Genomic DNA, 19756 nt, shown 5'->3' with positions numbered 1-19756 from the left:
TATGATAATTATTTAAAAGAAAGCTTATGAAGCACAAAAATATAAAAATTAATGAAAAATTTAAAAGTGATATATATATATATATATATTTATCTTATTGAGATTCGAAGATGATACTATATTAATAAGTTCTGTTTAAGTCATAAATAGTTTTCCTTATTAACTTAATCAAAAGTTATTTATTTTCAAATTTTACTCTATAGATATAAGTAGCTTAACTTTTTAAAAGTTTTTATAAAAGGTGGTTGGCTCCATTTTTCCTTTGAGAAAAAAGATAAGCTGGTGAAATCACCTCGTAATATTGTGTAATTGTAGAGATGATTGAAGTGATCTTGATTAAAGACATAGGACAAGAGGAGATTTGTTGAAACAACAATGCTAAACAAAGTCAAACATTTTTAATTGGCCTTTCGAGAATGGAAAGAAAAGTAGAACATTAATTGAAAAGATGGAAGGTTGTAACCCTTACCTAACTATTCATGCTACCATTAACTTGGCATGCAACATTAATTACCAACCACATGTGACCACTGCAAATGAGTAATTCAAGTAGGTAAGCATGGCCAAATCATGGAATTATAACTCTTCACTCAATTTTTTTTTATATAAACTTAATTAATATTTAGTTATTGTATGATTTTAATCATCATTTATAATTTTTTCAAAAGTGTATTAGTCATTTTACTAGAACAATAATTTTTTGTTTACAAATATTTATTTCTTTTGAAAAAAGTGAATTTATTTGGTTCCTGGCTATATACTACTGTACTTTGATGTAAGTTAGAATTTCCCTTAATTTAAATATGTCATCTTTTGTGTGTTTAGATTAATGTGTTAATAAATTAATATTCCTTGACTTTTTATATTAAAAATCACTTGTCCTCTTAAATATGTGGATTTTTAGATTCCGTGTAAAATACTGTGTTATTGAATTTGTGTAATGCGATCCGAACCAAATAATTCAGAATGAGTTTTCAATTTAATTACATGAACAGCTTATTTGATGTTTCTTCTAATTAATATTTGGATATTATAAAGAAATGGCAACAGACAAGGCATAACTATGTATTAATTACTTTTTCAGCCATTGTAATTGCAGTTTTTAAATAAATATATATAAGATGACAATGGGTTGGAATGGCCACGTGTAATCGCAACCCATTCTATTGAATATGAAATAAATTCCCCTTGTAAATATATACAAATAAATACTATATTTAAATTTATAAATTACATATTTAAATAAACAAATATTTTTAAATATATTAGTTGTATTTTAAATTTACAATAAATAATTTATATTATAACACAAAATTTTATTTTATTATGAATAATTTATTTTAAAATATTAAATTTAAATTATAAGTAAATATGATAAATAAGAATTAAAATAAATTAAAAAATTACTAAAAATTTTCTTGTCAAATTTTATTTTCTAAAATATTATCGAAGTTTATAAGAATATTTCTATACAAAATAATCACTCATATTAAAATGATAGATTTGTAAGAATTTACATATATCCATGAATATTTTTTTAGTATAAGATAAAAAATCAAAACAAAGAAAAGAATAGACGATGGTCGGCGTGCACAATCGAATAATGTAGTCCATCTAGGCAATGAATTTTGACCGGATATATTAAGTTATTAGGTTATTTATTTAAATTATTTAAAAATATTTATAAAAAAATTTATTGAACGTATAAATTGTTCAACTTAATGCATATTTTCTTCATTAGTTATTGTTAGACGATTTTGGTAAGTGAATCAATTGTAGAAGTAGTATAATGATGACTAAATATCATTTTTTAAAGGGTTTATACAATACACGATAATAAATATATTTAATAATTATTTAGATAAAATTTTAATAATAAAGAAACTTAAAAGAAATTTAACTTTACTAATCCCAGAACTTAGTCCTCATGCCACATTATTAGAATAATATTTTTACTATTTTTCTTCTTTAAACTCATAATTTTGTACCTATTATATTTCTGCAAATAGCATACATTCCAATCACAAACATACAAACAAGAAGTGAAAATATATCTCATCCATCACAGTATATATAAAGTATAAGGATAGTCACATACACACAATTCATAGAACAATTACATCATATACATATTCTTTCATCAATTCCTCTCATACAATATTAATAACAAGCTAACATATTATATTGCATTTATCATCATTATTCCATCAATCACAAATACATCATATTCATTAATTAAGATTCATGAGATGTATGCTCTTAACCCTATATGCATGTGGTACCAATCTCCTCCTCGTCATCAAGTGCACAAAATAATCTATGAGTAATGGAACGAGACCACAAAATCGAATAGTGTAGGGGTCACTTCACAACAATGGTTCCCCCAAAACTACCTCACTAGGGGATGTCTATAAGGGTCTCGTCGAAGTGTTACAGCTGACCATGGTAACCTCCTATTCCTAATAGAGGTTTCCCTACCATAACACTCCTTAAGGCATAGGTAGATAATCTATGATATTCCACCTGTATTAACTCACTTAAAACATCTTATTCTCATAAGAAACATATAAAACTCATATTGCTCTATAAACATAGGTTTTCATAGAATTTACGGGCACTTAAAAAATAACACAACTCAAATTATTTTTTCTATCTTGAGCTTTTATGACATTGTGTGATCTAAATGCAATATCTAGAGTTACACCTATGATATCAAATTGATATTAACTTTATTAGAAAGTTAAGATAATTATCTACAAGTTTTATGTTGAATTAAAGAGTTGATTTTACAGTATATTATTTTTAAAAATTATAAAATCGTAGTATTTTAGCCTAATTATGACATTTTGATCTTTGCTCACTAATTTGATCTTCACTTGAGTTCTAGATATCTTTTTGGGTGATTCCAATACCATTGAAAAGCTAACATCTAAAGATACGAGTCTTATGAATACCAAAAAACCTAATTCTACCATCTAAGGGCTCTCGCAATGATTATAAGTGTTTGACGTTATGTTTTTCGCACAAAATGTGAGACTCAACTTGTGACTCGCATAACTTACTCGTTTCTTAACATTTTTATGTAATTCTTGTGTCTAAACTGTAGTCCCAAAGGGATACTTTCCAACTTAACAAACAAAACCTTATTTGGTTAATCTCATACAGAGAATTCATCTAAGTACCGAGATGTATCTGTATTAGAATTTTCAAAATCAAATAAATCATACAAAATCTCTAAATCATACAGTAAAAATCCCTAAAATTCATACATAACAACCTTAACCCTCAAAAGCACAATCTTAATATCAATTTAATTGATCCAAACCAATATGAATCATAGTATACAACAGTCATATAATTTCAGTCATTTTCATATTCAAGAATCCACACAAATAGATAACCTAAGAGACTTAGAGTTTGCCTCTCTACCCTTATCCCTCGTACATGCTCAAGACTTAATAATTCCCTCATCTTACCTAGGGTTATGTGTAACATTGAAAAAAAAAAAAAAAAGAAGAGAGGCTGATTCAGTAGCCAGAACGGGCCGTTCCCAAACTGGAACGGGCCGTTCCACACTACTGAATTGAACTACATATTGTAGTTGAGAACGGGCCATTCCGGGAAGGAGAACGGGCCGTTCCGGATGAGTCCCGGAACGGGCCGTTCTGATTTCAGAACGGGCCGTTCTGGGCATGGATTTTGTGCGTGATCTGGGAGTTCAGAACGGGCCGTTCTGGTATCGGTACGCGCCGTTCTGGCCACTCCGGATTGCCTATAAATAGGGGTGAGGGGGGGGGGCCGTGAGGAGTTCTGGTTCTAGAGAGAAGTTTTAGAGAGAAGGCCTCTGGATTAGAAAGCTTGTTTTGAGAGGATTGAAGTTTCGAGTTGAGCCTCGAGGGGAAATTCTACTTTTGTTCAGTCTTTGGCTATTTGAGCCAATCTTCAGGTAAGGGAAGCTAGATTGTTTGCATGTGGCTGAATTTATTAGTTTGGATGAGAGTTTTGAACTCTCTGAATAGTTTTAGGCCGGGCGCAGGTTGAGCGTGTCAGGCGTGGAAGAGCTTAGAGCTTTTGGGTTGGTGTTAGGCCAGGCGCGAGTTGACGACACTGTGCTTGAATATATTTATGAATGAATTGATGCTTATGCATGTTTAAAGTTGAAGTTTTAGATCATGTATGTATGATATATGATGTATGGTGAGGTGTGATTCACATGTATGCTTTGTGATGATATATATGAATGTTTGAATATGATATGTTCATATGGTATGTATTGATCATAATGGTAGGTAGACCATTTATGATGTATGATGCATTATTGCATGTGATGGCTTACGACATGTGTATGGTTGTTGATCATGATGGTGGGCAGACCATTATGATGTATGATGCATGATTTCATGTGATGCCTATGGCATGAGTCTAGCCTAGGACTTGAGGAGAGGAAAAATATTTTCGAACTGGAAGAACTCACATAGAGTCTCTTGAGAGTGGTGCTTGGATAGACCACTGATATATGAGAGTGGTGCTCTGGGAGGCCACTGGATTTGGGAGAGTGGTGCTCAGATAGGCCACTGGGTTGGGTGAGTCTCCTCTAAGTCCTTAGCTAGTGTTGGAGCGGGGTATGAGGTCGAGGGTTATTCCCTTAACCAAGTACTCGGGAAGGTGCGTGGATCCTTGCGGATAGTCGGTGGGCGAACTCCACAATTGACTTGGTTAATGCATGCCAAGGTCGTGGTAAGCCCGTACCCAGCTGTGCTATACCTGACGGTGGATCTGGACTTCCAAGTGTGTAAGTGACATCATCCGAGTAAACCCGAGTGAGGATTATATATCCTGTTTAGCTGTGACCGAGCGGGCGCATTGGGCGTGAAAACGGTTGGGGTGGTTTCGGTAGGATGGAATGTCACTTGTACAGCTCTATTGTTATGGAGATCTCCTAGGTGTATGCGTGACGACGCATTAGATGATTGATATGTATGCATATCTGTCATGAGTTGCATTCCTTGCATGATTATTAATATGATGAAGTGTGGTGTTTGACTTCATGTTTGGTGAATGAATGATTAATTGAGATGAAAGGTTCCTTAGGGACAGGATTTGGGATGCATGTGTAGTATAGATTTTTACTCTGTACTTGTATTATTGATCTTTGAATTCTAGCTTACCCTTCTGTTTTCCATGTGGTGGAACTGCGATGATCATACTTGGTATGGGAGCAGGTCAGGGATAGCTTGGGAGTAGAGATGATCGTTGTGAGACGAGGAGCTGAGTCTCGTGTTTTGAGTTACCATTCTGGGTAACATTTTTTTTGTCAGTGCTTGACCGGCACTAAGGAATATTTTGGGATGACTGTACATATATGGTGCTATATTTTATATACAGAAACTTAATTATTTCGATCTTTATATTTATGCCTGTATGTATGTGTTATCCAGTTTAATATTCTCTTAGTTAACTAGTTGTAGTGCGATTCCACTAAGTGTAGAGACCGTGGCGGGTCATTACACTTTTATGGTATCAGAGCCGGTCGAGTCTTTTAGGATACTTTGTGGGGAGTGATCCTTCTAGGTTTCTGTTGTGTCATATCTCTGATATGTGCTAGCCTTTGGTGAATTGTGAGGGGTATTATGTTACTAATAGGATGTTTGAATTCTTGTAGTATGATGAGACCCCAGTATGACCAGATTGCTAGGGCCATGGAGATGATGGCCATGGCGATGCAGCAGCAGAGTGCTCACTTTACTCATATGGAGGCAGGTAGAGCTGCGGCTGAGGCAGCCAGACCGGTGGTCTCTCAGGAGGGGAGAGATTTAGCAGAGTTCAGGGGATGTCAGCCTCCTCAGTTCAGAGGGGATTCAGATCCTGATGTGGCGGATCAGTGGTTGAGGGATATCGAGAAGATCTTTAGTGTTTTAGGATCTTCTGATGAGAGAAAGTTGGCTTATGCAGTTTACATGCTGGGGGGCGAGGCTGAGTACTGGTGGAGAGGCACCAGGCAGATGTTAGAGAGCAGGGGTGTGCCTGTTGACTGGGATTGCTTCAGGAGGGTCTTTTTGGAGAAATATTTCCCGGATAGCGTTAGATACGCTAAGGAGGCAGAGTTCATGAGATTACATCAGGGGAGCTTGTCTGTTTCTGAGTATGCTATGAGCTTTGAGCATCTAGCTCGTTTCTACTCTCAGGCCATATCTGAGGCTTGGAGATGTAGAAAGTTTGCAGAGGGATTGAGGCATGAGCTGAAGAGGGTTATAGTCCCCATGTCTATAGTGGAGTTTCCTGCCTTGGTTGAGAAGGCAAAGACTGTTGAGAGTTTGGAGGGTGGTGGTAGTAGCGGTAAGGTTGCTAGAGTTCAAGAGGGATCATCTGGGTCCAGGAGGGGAGGCCAGCAGAGGGGACCCTATGACAGACCTGTACAGTCTCAGAGAGGAGCTGTTAGTAGGGGACCTCGACCTGCTACTCCTCAGGGCGGAGCACAGTCAGTACGGTGCTACCGATGTGGAGGAGCACATATGGTTAGAGATTGTTCCCTTCCGGGGAATGTTTGCTTTAGATGTGGTAGGTCAGGCCACATCTCTAGAGATTGTCAGACACCGCCGACTTCATCTGGGAGTGCCCCGAGGCCACCCAGACCTACAGCTGCGGGGAGAGTGTTTGCATTGTCAGGTGCAGAGGCTTCCACTTCATCAGACTTAGTGAAGGGAAAGGGGAAGGCAGCAGGTGAGGATGTTTTATTTTTATTCGATTCTGGTGCCACACATTCTTTTATTTCTGTTGATTGTGTGAAGAGATTGGGTTTGTCAGTATCTTCCTTGCATGTTGATTTGTTTGTGTCTACTCCGACTTCAGTTTCTGTGGTGACGTCGGAGATGTGTGTGAGATGCCCGATAGAGGTGTCTGGTAGGAGGTTTCGAGTGAACCTGATTGTGTTGCTCATGGTGGATATCGACATAATCTTAGGGATGGATTGGTTATCTGCCCATCACATCCTTATAGATTGTGCTCGGAGAGAGTTGATGTTTCCTCAGTTGGAGGATGAGGTGTTGGTATCAGCGGGTCAGGCTGAGCAGTTGATGAGGGATGGAGCTGAGTGCTTCATGTTGTTTGCAGCTTTGAGTATTGAGACAGAGAGAGCTATCGCTGGGATCGAGATTGTCAGTGAATTTCCTGAGGTGTTTCCAGATGATGTGCCAGGATTGCCACCCAGGCGTGATGTTGAGTTTAGCATTGATCTGGTACCAGGTGCAGGACCGGTATCAGTGGCTCCTTATAGGATGGCTCCAGCTGAGTTGGTAGAGCTGAAGACACAGATTGAGGATTTGTTGGAGAAACAGATGGTGAGGCCCAGTGTTTTTCCTTGGGGTGCTCCGGTACTGTTAGTGAAGAAGAAAGATGGTGGGGCCCGTTTGTGTGTTGATTATCGGCAGCTGAATAAATTAACGATAAAGAATAAATATCCCCTTCCGAGGATTGATGATTTGATGGATCAGCTAAGGGGAGCTTCAGTGTTTTCAAAGATTGATTTGAGATCCGGATATCACCAGATTAGGGTGAAGGAGAGTGACATACCGAAGACTGCCTTTAGGACTAGGTATGGTCACTATGAATATGTGGTGATGCCTTTTGGTGTCACTAATGCTCCAGCAATGTTCATGGATTACATGAACAGGATCTTTAGACCGTTCTTGGACAGATTTGTGGTGGTCTTCATTGATGATATTTTGGTGTATTCTAGATCATTGGAGGATCACCGTGAGCATTTGAGGTCGGTTTTGGAGGTGTTAAGAGAGAGACAGTTGTATGCCAAACTGTCCAAGTGTGAGTTTTGGTTGTCCGAGGTGAGATTTTTGGGGCATGTGATATCGGCAGAGGGGATTGCAGTAAATCCAGCCAAGGTGGAGGCTGTGATTCAGTGGGAGCGTCCGATGACTGCTACAGAGATTAGGAGTTTTCTTGGGTTGGCGGGTTACTATCGGAGATTCATTGAGGGTTTTTCTCGAATAGTAATGCCTTTGACTCAACTGACTCGAAAAGATCAACCTTTTGTTTGGACGGACGCTTGTGAGCAAAGTTTTCAAGAGCTAAAGAGACGGTTGACCACTTCTCCAGTTTTGGTGTTACCTAACACTGGTGAGCATTTTGATGTGTTCTGTGATGCTTCTCACCAGGGGTTAGGTTGTGTGTTGATGCAGGGAGAGAGAGTAGTGGCATATGCTTCGAGGCAACTGAAGACCCATGAGAGAAATTATCCTACTCATGATTTGGAGCTTGCAGCTGTGGTATTTGCCTTGAAGTCGTGGAGGCACTATCTGTATGGTGCGAGATTTAGTGTATACAGTGATCACAAGAGTTTGAAATATCTGTTTGATCAGAAAGAGTTGAATATGAGGCAGAGGAGGTGGATGGAATTTCTAAAGGACTTCGATTTCTAGTTGATGTATCATCCTGGAAAGGAGAATGTGGTAGCTGATGCATTGAGTAGGAAATCCATTCACATGTCGGCTATGATGATTAGGGAGTTGGAGTTGATTGAGCAGTTCCGAGATTTGAGACTAGAGGTGGAGGTTGTTCAGGATCACATTAGCTGTGGTATGATCACCATAACTAATGAGTTCTTGAAGTAGGTGGGAACTAAACAGTTACAGGACCCAGAGTTGTTAAGGACTTTGGGATTACTTGGTACTGAGAGGGCAGCTGGTTTTGAGCTTGGTACTGATGGGATTCTAAGATTCAGAGGTCGGATTTGTCTGCCTTGTGATTCAGAGTTGAGGAGAGCTGTTCTAGAGGAGGGACACATGAGTCGTCTTAGCATACATCCTGGTATGACTAAGATGTATCAAGACATCAAGAAAAGTTTTTGGTGGCCTGGTATGAAGAAGGAGATAGCAGAGTTTGTAGCCGCTTGTTTGACTTGTCAGAAGGCGAAGATTGAGCATCAGAGGCCCGGAGGGGTTTTACAGTTGATGGAGATTCCTGAGTGGAAGTGGGATAGTGTCACTATGGACTTTGTGGTTGGATTGCCTAGGACAACTAGGAACAGTGACTCTATCTGGGTGATTGTTGATAGGTTGACAAAGTGTGCTCACTTTCTTCCTGTCAACAAGAGGTGGTCCTTGGAGAGGCTTGCACAGATATATATCCGAGAGATAGTACGGCTGCATGGAGTGCCTTCCAGTATTATTTCTGACAGAGATCCAAGGTTTACTTCAAGGTTTTGGCAGACTCTACATCAGGCGTTGGGAACAAGATTGAGGTTGAGTTCCGCCTATCATCCACAGATAGATGGTCAGTCGGAAAAGACAATTCAGTCACTAGAGGATCTTCTGAGAGCTTGTGTGTTGGACCATCTGGGTAGTTGGGAGGAGGTGTTGCCATTGGTAGAGTTTACCTATAATAATAGTTATCATGCGAGTATTGGCATGGCACCTTTTGAGGCTCTATATGGAAGGAGGTGTAGGACTCCATTATGTTGGTATCAGGAGGGTGAGTCAGTAGTGGTTGGTCCAGAGTTAGTTCTTCAGACTACTGAGATGGTGAGACAGATTCAGGAGAGGTTGAGAGCTACTCAGAATCGACAAAAGTCTTATGCTGATAAGAGGAGGAGACCTCTAGAGTTTGAGGAGGGAGAGCATGTGTTTCTTAGGGTGACACCTACTACTGGAGTGGGAAGGGCTGTAAGGGCCAAGAAACTCACACCGAAGTTCATTGGTCCTTATCAGATCCTTCGTCGTGTAGGTCCGGTAGCATATCAGTTGGCGTTACCTCCGATTCTGTCCAACCTGCATGATGTGTTTCACGTTTCACAGTTGAGAAAGTACATCAGAGACCCAAGTCACGTGATAGAGATGGATGAGGTGCAAGTTAGAGAAAACTTGACTTACGAGAAGAGACCGGTAGCTGTAATTGATCACAAGTTGAAAGAGCTTCGAGGCAAGTCCATTAGCTTGGTGAAGATTCTTTGGGATGCAGCTACTGGTGAGGCAACCTAGGAAGAAGAGAGTCAGTTCAAGGAACAGTATCCATTCCTCTTTTCAGGTAAGCCTATTTTCGGGGATGAAAATTCCTATTTGTTGGGGAGTATTGTAACATTGTAAAAAAAAAAAAAAAAAAAGAAGAGAGGCTGATTCAGTAGCCAGAACGGGCCGTTCCCAAACTGGAACGGCCGTTCCACACTACTGAATTGAACTACATATTGTAGTTGAGAACGGGCCGTTCCGGGAAGGAGAACGGGCCATTCCGGGAAGGAGAACGGGCCGTTCCAGAGGGAGAACGAGCTGTTCTGGATGAGTCCCGGAACGGGCCGTTCTGATTTCAGAACGGGCCGTTCTGGGCGTGGATTTTGTGCGTGATCTGGGAGTTCAGAACGGGCCGTTCTGGTATCGGTACGGGCCGTTCTGGCCACTCCGGATTGCCTATAAATAAGGGTGAGGGGGGGCCCGTGAGGAGTTCTAGTTCTAGAGAGAAGTTTTAGAGAGAAGGTCTCTGGATTAGAAAGCTTGTTTTGGGAGGATTGAAGTTTCGAGTTGAGCCTCGAGGGGAAATTCTACTTTTGTTCAGTCTTTGGCTATCTGAGCCAATCTTCAGGTAAGGGAAGCTAGATTGTTTGCATGTGGCTGAATTTATTAGTTTGGATGAGAGTTTTGAACTCTTTGAATAGTTTTAGGCCGGGCGCAGGTTGAGCGTGTCAGGCGTGGAAGAGCTTAGAGCTTTTGGGTTGGTGTTAGGCCAGGCGCGAGTTGAGGCACTGTGCTTGAATATATTTATGAATGAATTGATGCTTATGCATGTTTAAAGTTGAAGTTTTAGATCATGTATGTATGATATATGATGTATGGTGAGGTGTGATTCATATGTATGCTTTGTGATGATATATATGAATGTTTGAATATGATATGTTCATATGGTATGTATTGATCATAATGGTAGGTAGACCATTTATGATGTATGATGCATTATTGCATGTGATGTCTTACGACATGTGTATGGTTGTTGATCATGATGGTGGGCAGACCATTATGATGTATGATGCATGATTTCATGTGATGCCTATGGCATGAGTCTAGCCTAGGACTTGAGGAGAGGAAAAATATTTTCGAACTGGAAGAACTCACATAGAGTCTCTTGAGAGTGGTGCTTGGATAGACCACTGATATATGAGAGTGGTGCTCTGGGAGGCCACTGGATTTGGGAGAGTGGTGCTCAGATAGGCCACTGGGTTGGGTGAGTCTCCTCTAAGTCTTTAGCTAGTGTTGGAGCGGGGTATGAGGTCGAGGGTTATTCCCTTAACCAAGTACTCGGGAAGGTGCGTGGATCCTTGCGGATAGTCGGTGGGCGAACTCCACAATTGACTTAGTTAATGCATGCCAAGGTCGTGGTAATCCCGTACCCAGCTGTGCTATACCTGACGGTGGATCTGGACTTCCAAGTGTGTAAGTGACATCATCCGAGTAAACCCGAGTGAGGATTATATATCCTGTTTAGCTGTGACCGAGCGGGCGCATTGGGCGTGAAAACGGTTGGGGTGGTTTCGGTAGGATGGAATGTCACTTGTACAGCTCTATTGTTATGGAGATCTCCTAGGTGTATGCGTGACGACGCATTAGATGATTGATATGTATGCATATCTGTCATGAGTTGCATTCCTTGCATGATTATTAATATGATGAAGTGTGGTGTTTGACTTCATGTTTGGTGAATGAATGATTAATTGAGATGAAAGGTTCCTTAGGGACAGGATTTGGGATGCATGTGTAGTATAGATTTTTACTCTGTACTTGTATTATTGATCTTTGAATTCTAGCTTACCCTTCTGTTTTCAATGTGGTGGAACTGCGATGATCATACTTGGTATGGGAGCAGGTCAGGGATAGCTTGGGAGTAGAGATGATCGTTGTGAGACGAGGAGCTGAGTCTCGTGTTTTGAGTTACCATTCTGGGTAACATTTTTTTTGTCAGTGCTTGACCGGCACTAAGGAATATTTTGGGATGACTGTACATATATGGTGCTATATTTTATATACAGAAACTTAATTATTTCGATCTTTATATTTATGCCTGTATGTATGTGTTATCCAGTTTAATATTCTCTTAGTTAACTAGTTGTAGTGCGATTCCACTAAGTGTAGAGACCGTGGCGGGTCGTTACATTATGAGTCTTGCAAAATGGTGTCCCTTTGGTAGCTTATGCCATTAAACTGTGTTTTTCTCCCCACGATCTCCTTTAGTTCTCCTCTTATGAGCTCTTAAGGTTTTAGAAACATGCGCAAATTGATCTAATCCTATCTAATATCTCTTATTTAAATTAACCTCCGAGTTGAGTCTAAAGTCTAGCTCAAATGTTTCTAATAAGCTCTCCCTTTTATTTTATTTATAAAATATATTTCTTTTTATTTCTAATTATTCTAATTAATTAATTATTTATTAAAAATAAGATGTTACACATGAGATGACTTGTTCTAGTGCAACATGTTTATAGTTCTTGCTTGATCGACAACTTAATATTTTATGTTTTGCAATCCTATATATGTATGTGTATGTGTGTGTGTGTGTCTATACATATACACATACACACACACACACACATATATATATATATATATATATATATTGATGTATGAATATCTAGGAATTGTTTACATAATAATCTTAACTTATATTATATTTATGTTTTCTATTACTTAGTTATTGAATGGTAGTGAGTATATATAAAGATTTCTCATATTGTTACATGTATGTTATGTTTCAGAACAACCATTCCACAAAAATGTAAAATGAGTGTTCCGAAATATTTTATAAGAATATAATAGGTATTTATATAAAATGTTGGGTAGATGTGGTAAAATGTTGGGTGTGGGGAATAAAAGCACTCAACCCTTTTTGTGATAGTTAAGGCGGATCAAAAATCCTGAGTCCGCTTGTAACATGCATTAACCGATATAAATTTAAACTTAATCAATTTTAAAATCTTGAGTTTCAGATTTCTAAAATAAAATTCAGTGGTTAAGCATGGTACCATCAAACGATACGACTTGTAGAAAAAAAAAAACCTCTTATAACTAACTCGCAGTGATAATGTAATTGTGTATGCTACTTTCATATATATATTCACCACTAGTCTATCATGGTTAATTTCTCATTTCTATATATATACAAAAAGTCTACCATGGCTAATTATGATCAAGATGGGTTAAGGTCTCAATTGATAGAATCTAATAATGGGTCTTGGATTTGAAAGATGTTGCAAAAAAATAAAACGATGAACGAGTAGAAAGATGTCTCACATGTATCCCTTTTATAGAAGAATGGGTATATGGGTCGAGTGGATGTGATTCTAAATGGAAATCATTTACTAACAAGTCTTTGATCTTAGTAGATTTGGTTTCAGTACTTTAAAATCCCAGGTGATTAAAATAAAATTTCATTAAAAGTAATTAATTAAATTTCTCGACAAAAATTAATCATTAACAAATATGGTAAATTGAGATTTAATTATTAGAAATATAACTACATTTAATTTTTATTGCAGCTATTATTTTCAAATAAATTCTTATTCTTTTTCCTTTCTTCATCATCCCGTACATGTCCAAGAAAAATTATATACTTATTATTTTTTAATGCATGTTTAATTAGAAACCCAATAAGAAAAATTAAATTATGTTTAAAACTTTTATTACTCCGAAATTATGTTTAAAATTTGATTGTTATAACTATTATTTTTTCATTAATGAATTGTTATATATTAAATACATTTTTTTTATCTTGTATGATAATATTTTTTTGTGGAAATTTTTTTTTTTTATCTTGTATGATAATATTTTTTTGTGGAAATTTTTTAACAACAAGAAGCTTTACGGAGATTCTTTTAACTTCTTATTGAATTCGGTTTTTATTTATTTTGATCATTTATGAATTGAATATTAATATTTTAAAATAAGTTATTAATAAATAAAGTATTTTTTTACAAATAAATTATTTATCATAAATTTAAAATATAATTTATATGTTTAAGTGTATATATTTATATAAATTTTAAATATAATTTATATATTCAAAGATAGTATGTATTTATAGATTAAATTACACTCTTCTTTATTGGAAGTTACAACTATTATACTATTCCTCCTCTTATGTTAAAAATTGCGATTCTCTCTCAATAGATTCAAATGTATAATATTTTACCCATTTTTTTTGTTAAAGTTTCATTAACTTTCATTAAAAAAAAAATGACCAAAACATCTATTATACTAACATCTTTTTAGAGATGTAAATATTATACCACCCTCCTTCCTTATAAACATTTTCTCCTTAAAAATTTAAACATACTACACTTTAACAATATATGTCTTAATTTATATATTTAATTGTTATTTTAAAATTAAATTTTACTAAAATTAACTATATATATCTTAAAAAAATATTTCCATTGTCATCTTTACAAAATAATTGTAAAGTTACATACGGAGCCAGGATTTCAATACTGGGGGTGCCATATAGGGGGTGCCATATAGTAATATACATATGAGTTTATATTAAAAATATGAGTTTATATTAAAAATAGGGGGTGCCATATAGTAATATATATGTATATAAAAAAAAATTAAAATTGTTGGGGGGGCCGTGGCACCCGTAGGTCCCCCCTTGGCTCCGTCCTTGGTTACATATCAAAATAAAAATAATATGTATTATATATAAGTATAATAAAATCAAATACAAGTATTAAGATACTATTTAATCAATATAATTAATGTAACATTTTCATAAAAATTTAGATAAAATAATATTTTCATTATATAGTATTATATATATATATGTTAAATTAATATATTATTTAATTGGAGTTATTAATAAAATATTTAAATTATATATAAATAAATTAGTGTTTATTTTATGACAAAGTATTTTATATTTAATTAATGTAATGTTAAAACATATATTAAATATATAATTTTAAATAAATATATTTATATTAAAAATATAGTATTGGATAAAATATAATTATTATAAAATTTAATATATATATATATATATATATATGTTAATTTATATTATATATTGACGTATATATAAAAGTATAATTTATACTTTTTATTTTATTTATTATTTTAGTAAGCTAATTGAAATTTAATTAAATATTAAAATTATTTAATTTAGCGAATGAATGAAAATGAACATTAAAATATTTTGAAATATATTTTAATTAAATTATATTTTTTTATGAATTATTAAATTAAAGTATAAATTTTTATAAATAATTAAATCAAAATTATTTTATAAAATCTTATAATAATAATTCTTTAGCAATATTAAGTCAATATAATAAGAGAGTGATAATATATATAATACCTGAAACTCTAACAGATAAAAGTGTAATTTATTTTATATTTTAACATATGAAGGGTTAATAGTGTAATACTTACATCTCTTGAGAATGTAATTTACATTAATAATATTAAGTTAAAATGACTAAATTGTATATTTTAACATAAGAGGGGAGAAAAGTGTAATACTCTGATTAATTTTTTTCATTAGTCAATCGTTATATATTAAACGTGAACTTTTATCTTATGCGAGTATTTTTATGATTTTTTTAACAATGAGAAAGTTTGTAAAAATTCTTTTAACTTCATATTTAATTCAATTTTTATTTATTTTAATCATTTATTAATTAAATACTAATATTTTAAAATAAATTATCAATAAATAAAAATATTTTTTTTGTTTCAAATAAATATTTTATCATAAATTTAAAATATAATGGATATGTTCAAACATATCTATTTATAATATATCCAAACATAGTATATATATATATATATATGATTTATTATAAATCAAATTCTATATATTAAATATGAACATTTATTTTGATAACGTTTTTAGTGGTTTTTCTTCGATGAGAAGGTTTTTAAAGATTTTTTTCACTTCTTAATTAATTTAATTTTTATTTATCATAAATCTAAAATATAATTTATGTATTTAAAAGTATCTATTTTTTAAATATAATTTATATATTCAAACATAATAATAATTTATATATATATATATATATTATTTATTATAAATTTTAGTTACATATAATAAATATTTAATCTATGTATTACAAATGCTAAAATACTAGTATAAAGTAATAATAAAATTATGGTATTGAATCAAATTAGAAGTTAAGATAGGTTATTTTCTAGAGATAGAAATAAAAGAGATGAGAGTATTATGATAGATATATTTTTTTTTTTTTGCCACAAAAATTGTAAATAGGAGATCACACTCTCACCATTATTGGGTATAAAGTTAATAATATACCGAGGATTCTAAAACTTAATGATTAACAAAATTTCAATAATTTGACCTAAGATTTAACTTGTTAAATTGAGGGTCAATAAAGATTCATAAGAGAAATTTTACCTCTAACATTAATAAATCTTTTTGAGTAAATATGTCTATCAAATTAAAGTAGAATTTTATTTGTTATAAGAAATGTTGAACTCATATCATAAAAAATACAAACTCAAACCAGACTCGTATATTTTTGCCAACTCATGGTTGCATTTATGATAGGTTATATAATATAACAAATTAAAAAAAAAAGATAAAAAGAAGAAAACAGTATCAATTATGTACATATAAGCAGCAAGAGTTCATGTATTATTAATTTTGTTAAAATTATACCACAATAATTTGTACATAGATATTTTATTATTTTTTGAGAAAAAACAAAATAAATTTCCATATGATTTAAGAAGTGTTAGGTAGACTCTTGATACCAAAAGTTAACAAATTAGTATTAGATTTGTCATTGTTCTAAATCACATTCAAGGGTCTCCATCAAATAAATGCATATTAATTTTGCATATTAATTTTGAGTAGTTAGCTTTGTTATGCTGTATAGATATGTCTATTAAAAAAATAAAAAATAAAAATAAAATTTAAGGATCAATGATTGCTAGTTTGTTTTTTTGGCATTTTGACCATTATAAATAAAAAAAATTTAAAATTTCTAAAATAAATTAAAAAAAAATATTTACTAAAATAAATAATTTTAGACACGTAAGAGTGAGAGGGAGATGAAAACATCAACCTGTTTGACGTTTTGAGTACACTGTGCATGCAGGAATCATGCAAAATTTACGTACGAAAATGTTAGCATGGAAGGCATCACATAGGGTGACGTTTTTCCACTGTTCATGCTTTTTCAGAGGCATCAGATTCCTACATTGTTCATGCCAGTTTTTTCAGAGATGCCAGTTTTTTCCAGAGTATGAAATGTGTAAAAAAAAACGTCAACATGAGTGACGTTTTTAGCACAAAAAACGTCTATTCAGGTGACGTTTTTAGTACAACAATGGCAATATTAGTTCTCTCATCCCTTTAAATAATGTGAGAGTTAAAGGAGAGAAGTAGAGAAGGAGAAACAAGAAGAGAAGGAGAAGGTGTGAAAAAGAAGTGAAGAGAAGGAGAAAGGAAGAGAAGAAAAGAGGTAATTTTAAAAATTTTGAAAGAATTAAACGTTGTTATTGCCTGCAAATTTTTCTTAGTCAATGAACCTGGAACGGGCCGTTCTGATCCCAGTTGTTGTGTGTTAAATTTGTAACTGAAACGTCCCGTTCTAGATGCAAATGTAAACAACGAGGGTTTTAAAACGGGCCATTCTGGTTTCAGTACGGCCCGTTCTGGAACGCCAACCAGAGATTGAAACTATTAATTATTATAAGGGACCAAATTAGGTGTTTTACCATTTTTTTGTGTTATAAAATTTAAATTATATGAAATTAAGTGTAATAATTTTTGTTTGTGTGATTTTAATTATATAATATTGATGTAGTAGTATAAGATTATTTTGTTTAGGATTTAATTGATTATTCGTTATTTAGGAGTTTATGGTATTTATTATTTAAATTTTATATACGTATTTCTTGATTTTGTATAATTTCAGAATGTCTCATAAAAGAGTTAATCCGGGACCTATTGATGATTCTTTACTGACTATGCAATTAATTCACGTAATGGTGAGGCTGATAGAGTTCTTCGTATTAGAAGAGCTACCAAAAGTGGTCATCGAGATGGGTCAATTCTCGACGAATTAAGACCGTATCTTGCACGAGCAGGGATGCTGGGAGTGGCAGAAATCTCATACTTTCTTATTGACCACTAGTTAATTTCAGCATTAGTTGAGAGATGGAGACCAGAAATACATACTTTTCACATCACATTTGGAGAGTGTACCAATTACATTGGAAGATGTTTCAGTTTTGCTAGGTCTAAAGGTACATGGAGACCCAATTACTGGTTGTTCGACATATAGATGGGTCCCACTTGTTGAATATTTGTTTGGAATAACACCACCAGCAAATGCAATTAAAGGTGGAAGGCTAAAGATGAGCTGGGTTGATGAACATTTTTTTGATGTTTTGATGCATGTGCACAGTATTGAACAAATGAAACGATATACCCGAGCTTATATTTTGCGGTTGCTTGGAGGTATGCTTTTCTTTGACAAGTCTTCAACTCTAGTACTGATGCGATATTTGGTGATGTTAATAGATTTAGACCAATGTGGGCAACTTAGTTGGGGATCAACCTTGCTTGCTCATTTATATAGAGAACTGTGTGTTGCCACTAATTATGACAATAAAGAAATTAGTGGGGCATGCATTTTACTGCAATTGTGGGCATGGTATCGGATGTCGTATTTTGCACCCTTCACGGCACCACGAAATATTTTTGGTATTCCTTTAGGTGCAAGGTAATATTTTAATTTAAATTGCGTTATTAAATATTAGATTTAACATTAGACAAATAATTTTAATTAACTTGTTAATTTTTCATATTTTTAGGTGGAATAGTGTCTTGCAGGTGACACAAAGAACTATTGTTCAGATTCGCGATATGTTAGATAAGCTGAAAGATAAAGATGTACGTTGAAAGTTGTTATTCATTACAAATTAAAAGTGGATATCTTCAAATTAGTATTCATTTATGACTTTTTGTGTTTTTTGTTTGCAGTTTGTTTGACAGCCATACCTTCATTTTTTATTCTCTACCACCATATTGTGTAGAGAACAAAAATATTTGGAGGGCAGTAGTGCCATTAATTGACTTTCATATTATTGAGTATCACCATGCTGACCGTGTGATGCGCTAGTTTGGCATGGTACAACACATTCCTCGTCCTCCACGTCAACCAGATAATTTGCATGATCTAACTCTACGCGGCAAAGATGACATTGATTGGCGAGTTCAGCATGCTGTCTTTCTACAAGAGTGGGAAACAAGGTTAAATCGTGTTTGGACACAAGAAGCTTGTACTACTACACGTTTAAGTAGTAATTCAGAGTACATGGTGTGGTATAAAAGACACACCAGACGTTGGATTGGGCCTACTACTGCAAAACAAGGTTATGTGGTAAGTAACATATATTCGGTTGTTTATATTTGTGTTTTATATTAAGTTGAACATGTACAAATAACAATCAACCCGCAACAATTTTGATTTACAGGATGACACTATTGAGGAAATGTATCATAAGGCTAAAACAGAACCTAAAAGCAATTTTTCAATGCAAGAATTGACTGATAATCTTGCTAACTGTTTAGAGGTATACGGTGAATTCCACCGACTTTAGTATCCCTCTACAGGTGCTCCACTACCATTACAAGATGAGCTCGAACCAATTGTTGTGGAAGATATATGTAGGAAACCTTATAATTAAATTGTCCACTTATTCTTTCTTGAATTAAGGATATTGACACGGAAGCATCT

General features: G+C 34.4%; 2 protein-coding genes and 1 long non-coding RNA gene across 3 annotated transcripts; all 3 read left to right on the top strand.

The window, feature by feature from the left end:
- Window positions 1–3821: 3821 nt before the first annotated feature.
- LOC145953293 (uncharacterized) lies at window positions 3822–9787 on the top strand. Its single transcript, XM_083067234.1, has 6 exons — window positions 3822–3946; window positions 5223–6558; window positions 7111–7235; window positions 8625–8993; window positions 9191–9285; window positions 9736–9787. Exons 2-6 carry the CDS (start codon window positions 5631–5633, stop codon window positions 9785–9787), a joined length of 1569 nt encoding a protein of 522 aa, XP_082923360.1. The 5' UTR covers window positions 3822–3946; window positions 5223–5630.
- Window positions 9788–10282: 495 nt separating this feature from the next.
- Window positions 10283–12045, top strand: LOC145953218 (uncharacterized). Its single transcript, XR_014430778.1, has 2 exons — window positions 10283–10584; window positions 11860–12045. It is a non-coding gene; the product is annotated as an uncharacterized LOC145953218 (long non-coding RNA).
- A 5954-nt stretch (window positions 12046–17999) lies between these two features.
- LOC145953292 (serine/threonine-protein phosphatase 7 long form homolog) lies at window positions 18000–19008 on the top strand. Its single transcript, XM_083067233.1, has 4 exons — window positions 18000–18047; window positions 18165–18739; window positions 18831–18909; window positions 19000–19008. Exons 1-4 carry the CDS (start codon window positions 18000–18002, stop codon window positions 19006–19008), a joined length of 711 nt encoding a protein of 236 aa, XP_082923359.1.
- The last annotated feature ends 748 nt before the right edge of the window (window positions 19009–19756 follow it).

Source organism: Cajanus cajan, chromosome 11 (assembly GCF_000230855.2).
Source record: "Cajanus cajan strain Asha chromosome 11, NIPB_CcT2T_4, whole genome shotgun sequence".
NCBI classification, from domain to species: Eukaryota; Viridiplantae; Streptophyta; class Magnoliopsida; order Fabales; family Fabaceae; genus Cajanus; species Cajanus cajan.
The sequence above is the reverse complement of the archived record's forward strand: the minus strand, read 5'-3'. Positions and strand labels throughout refer to the sequence as shown.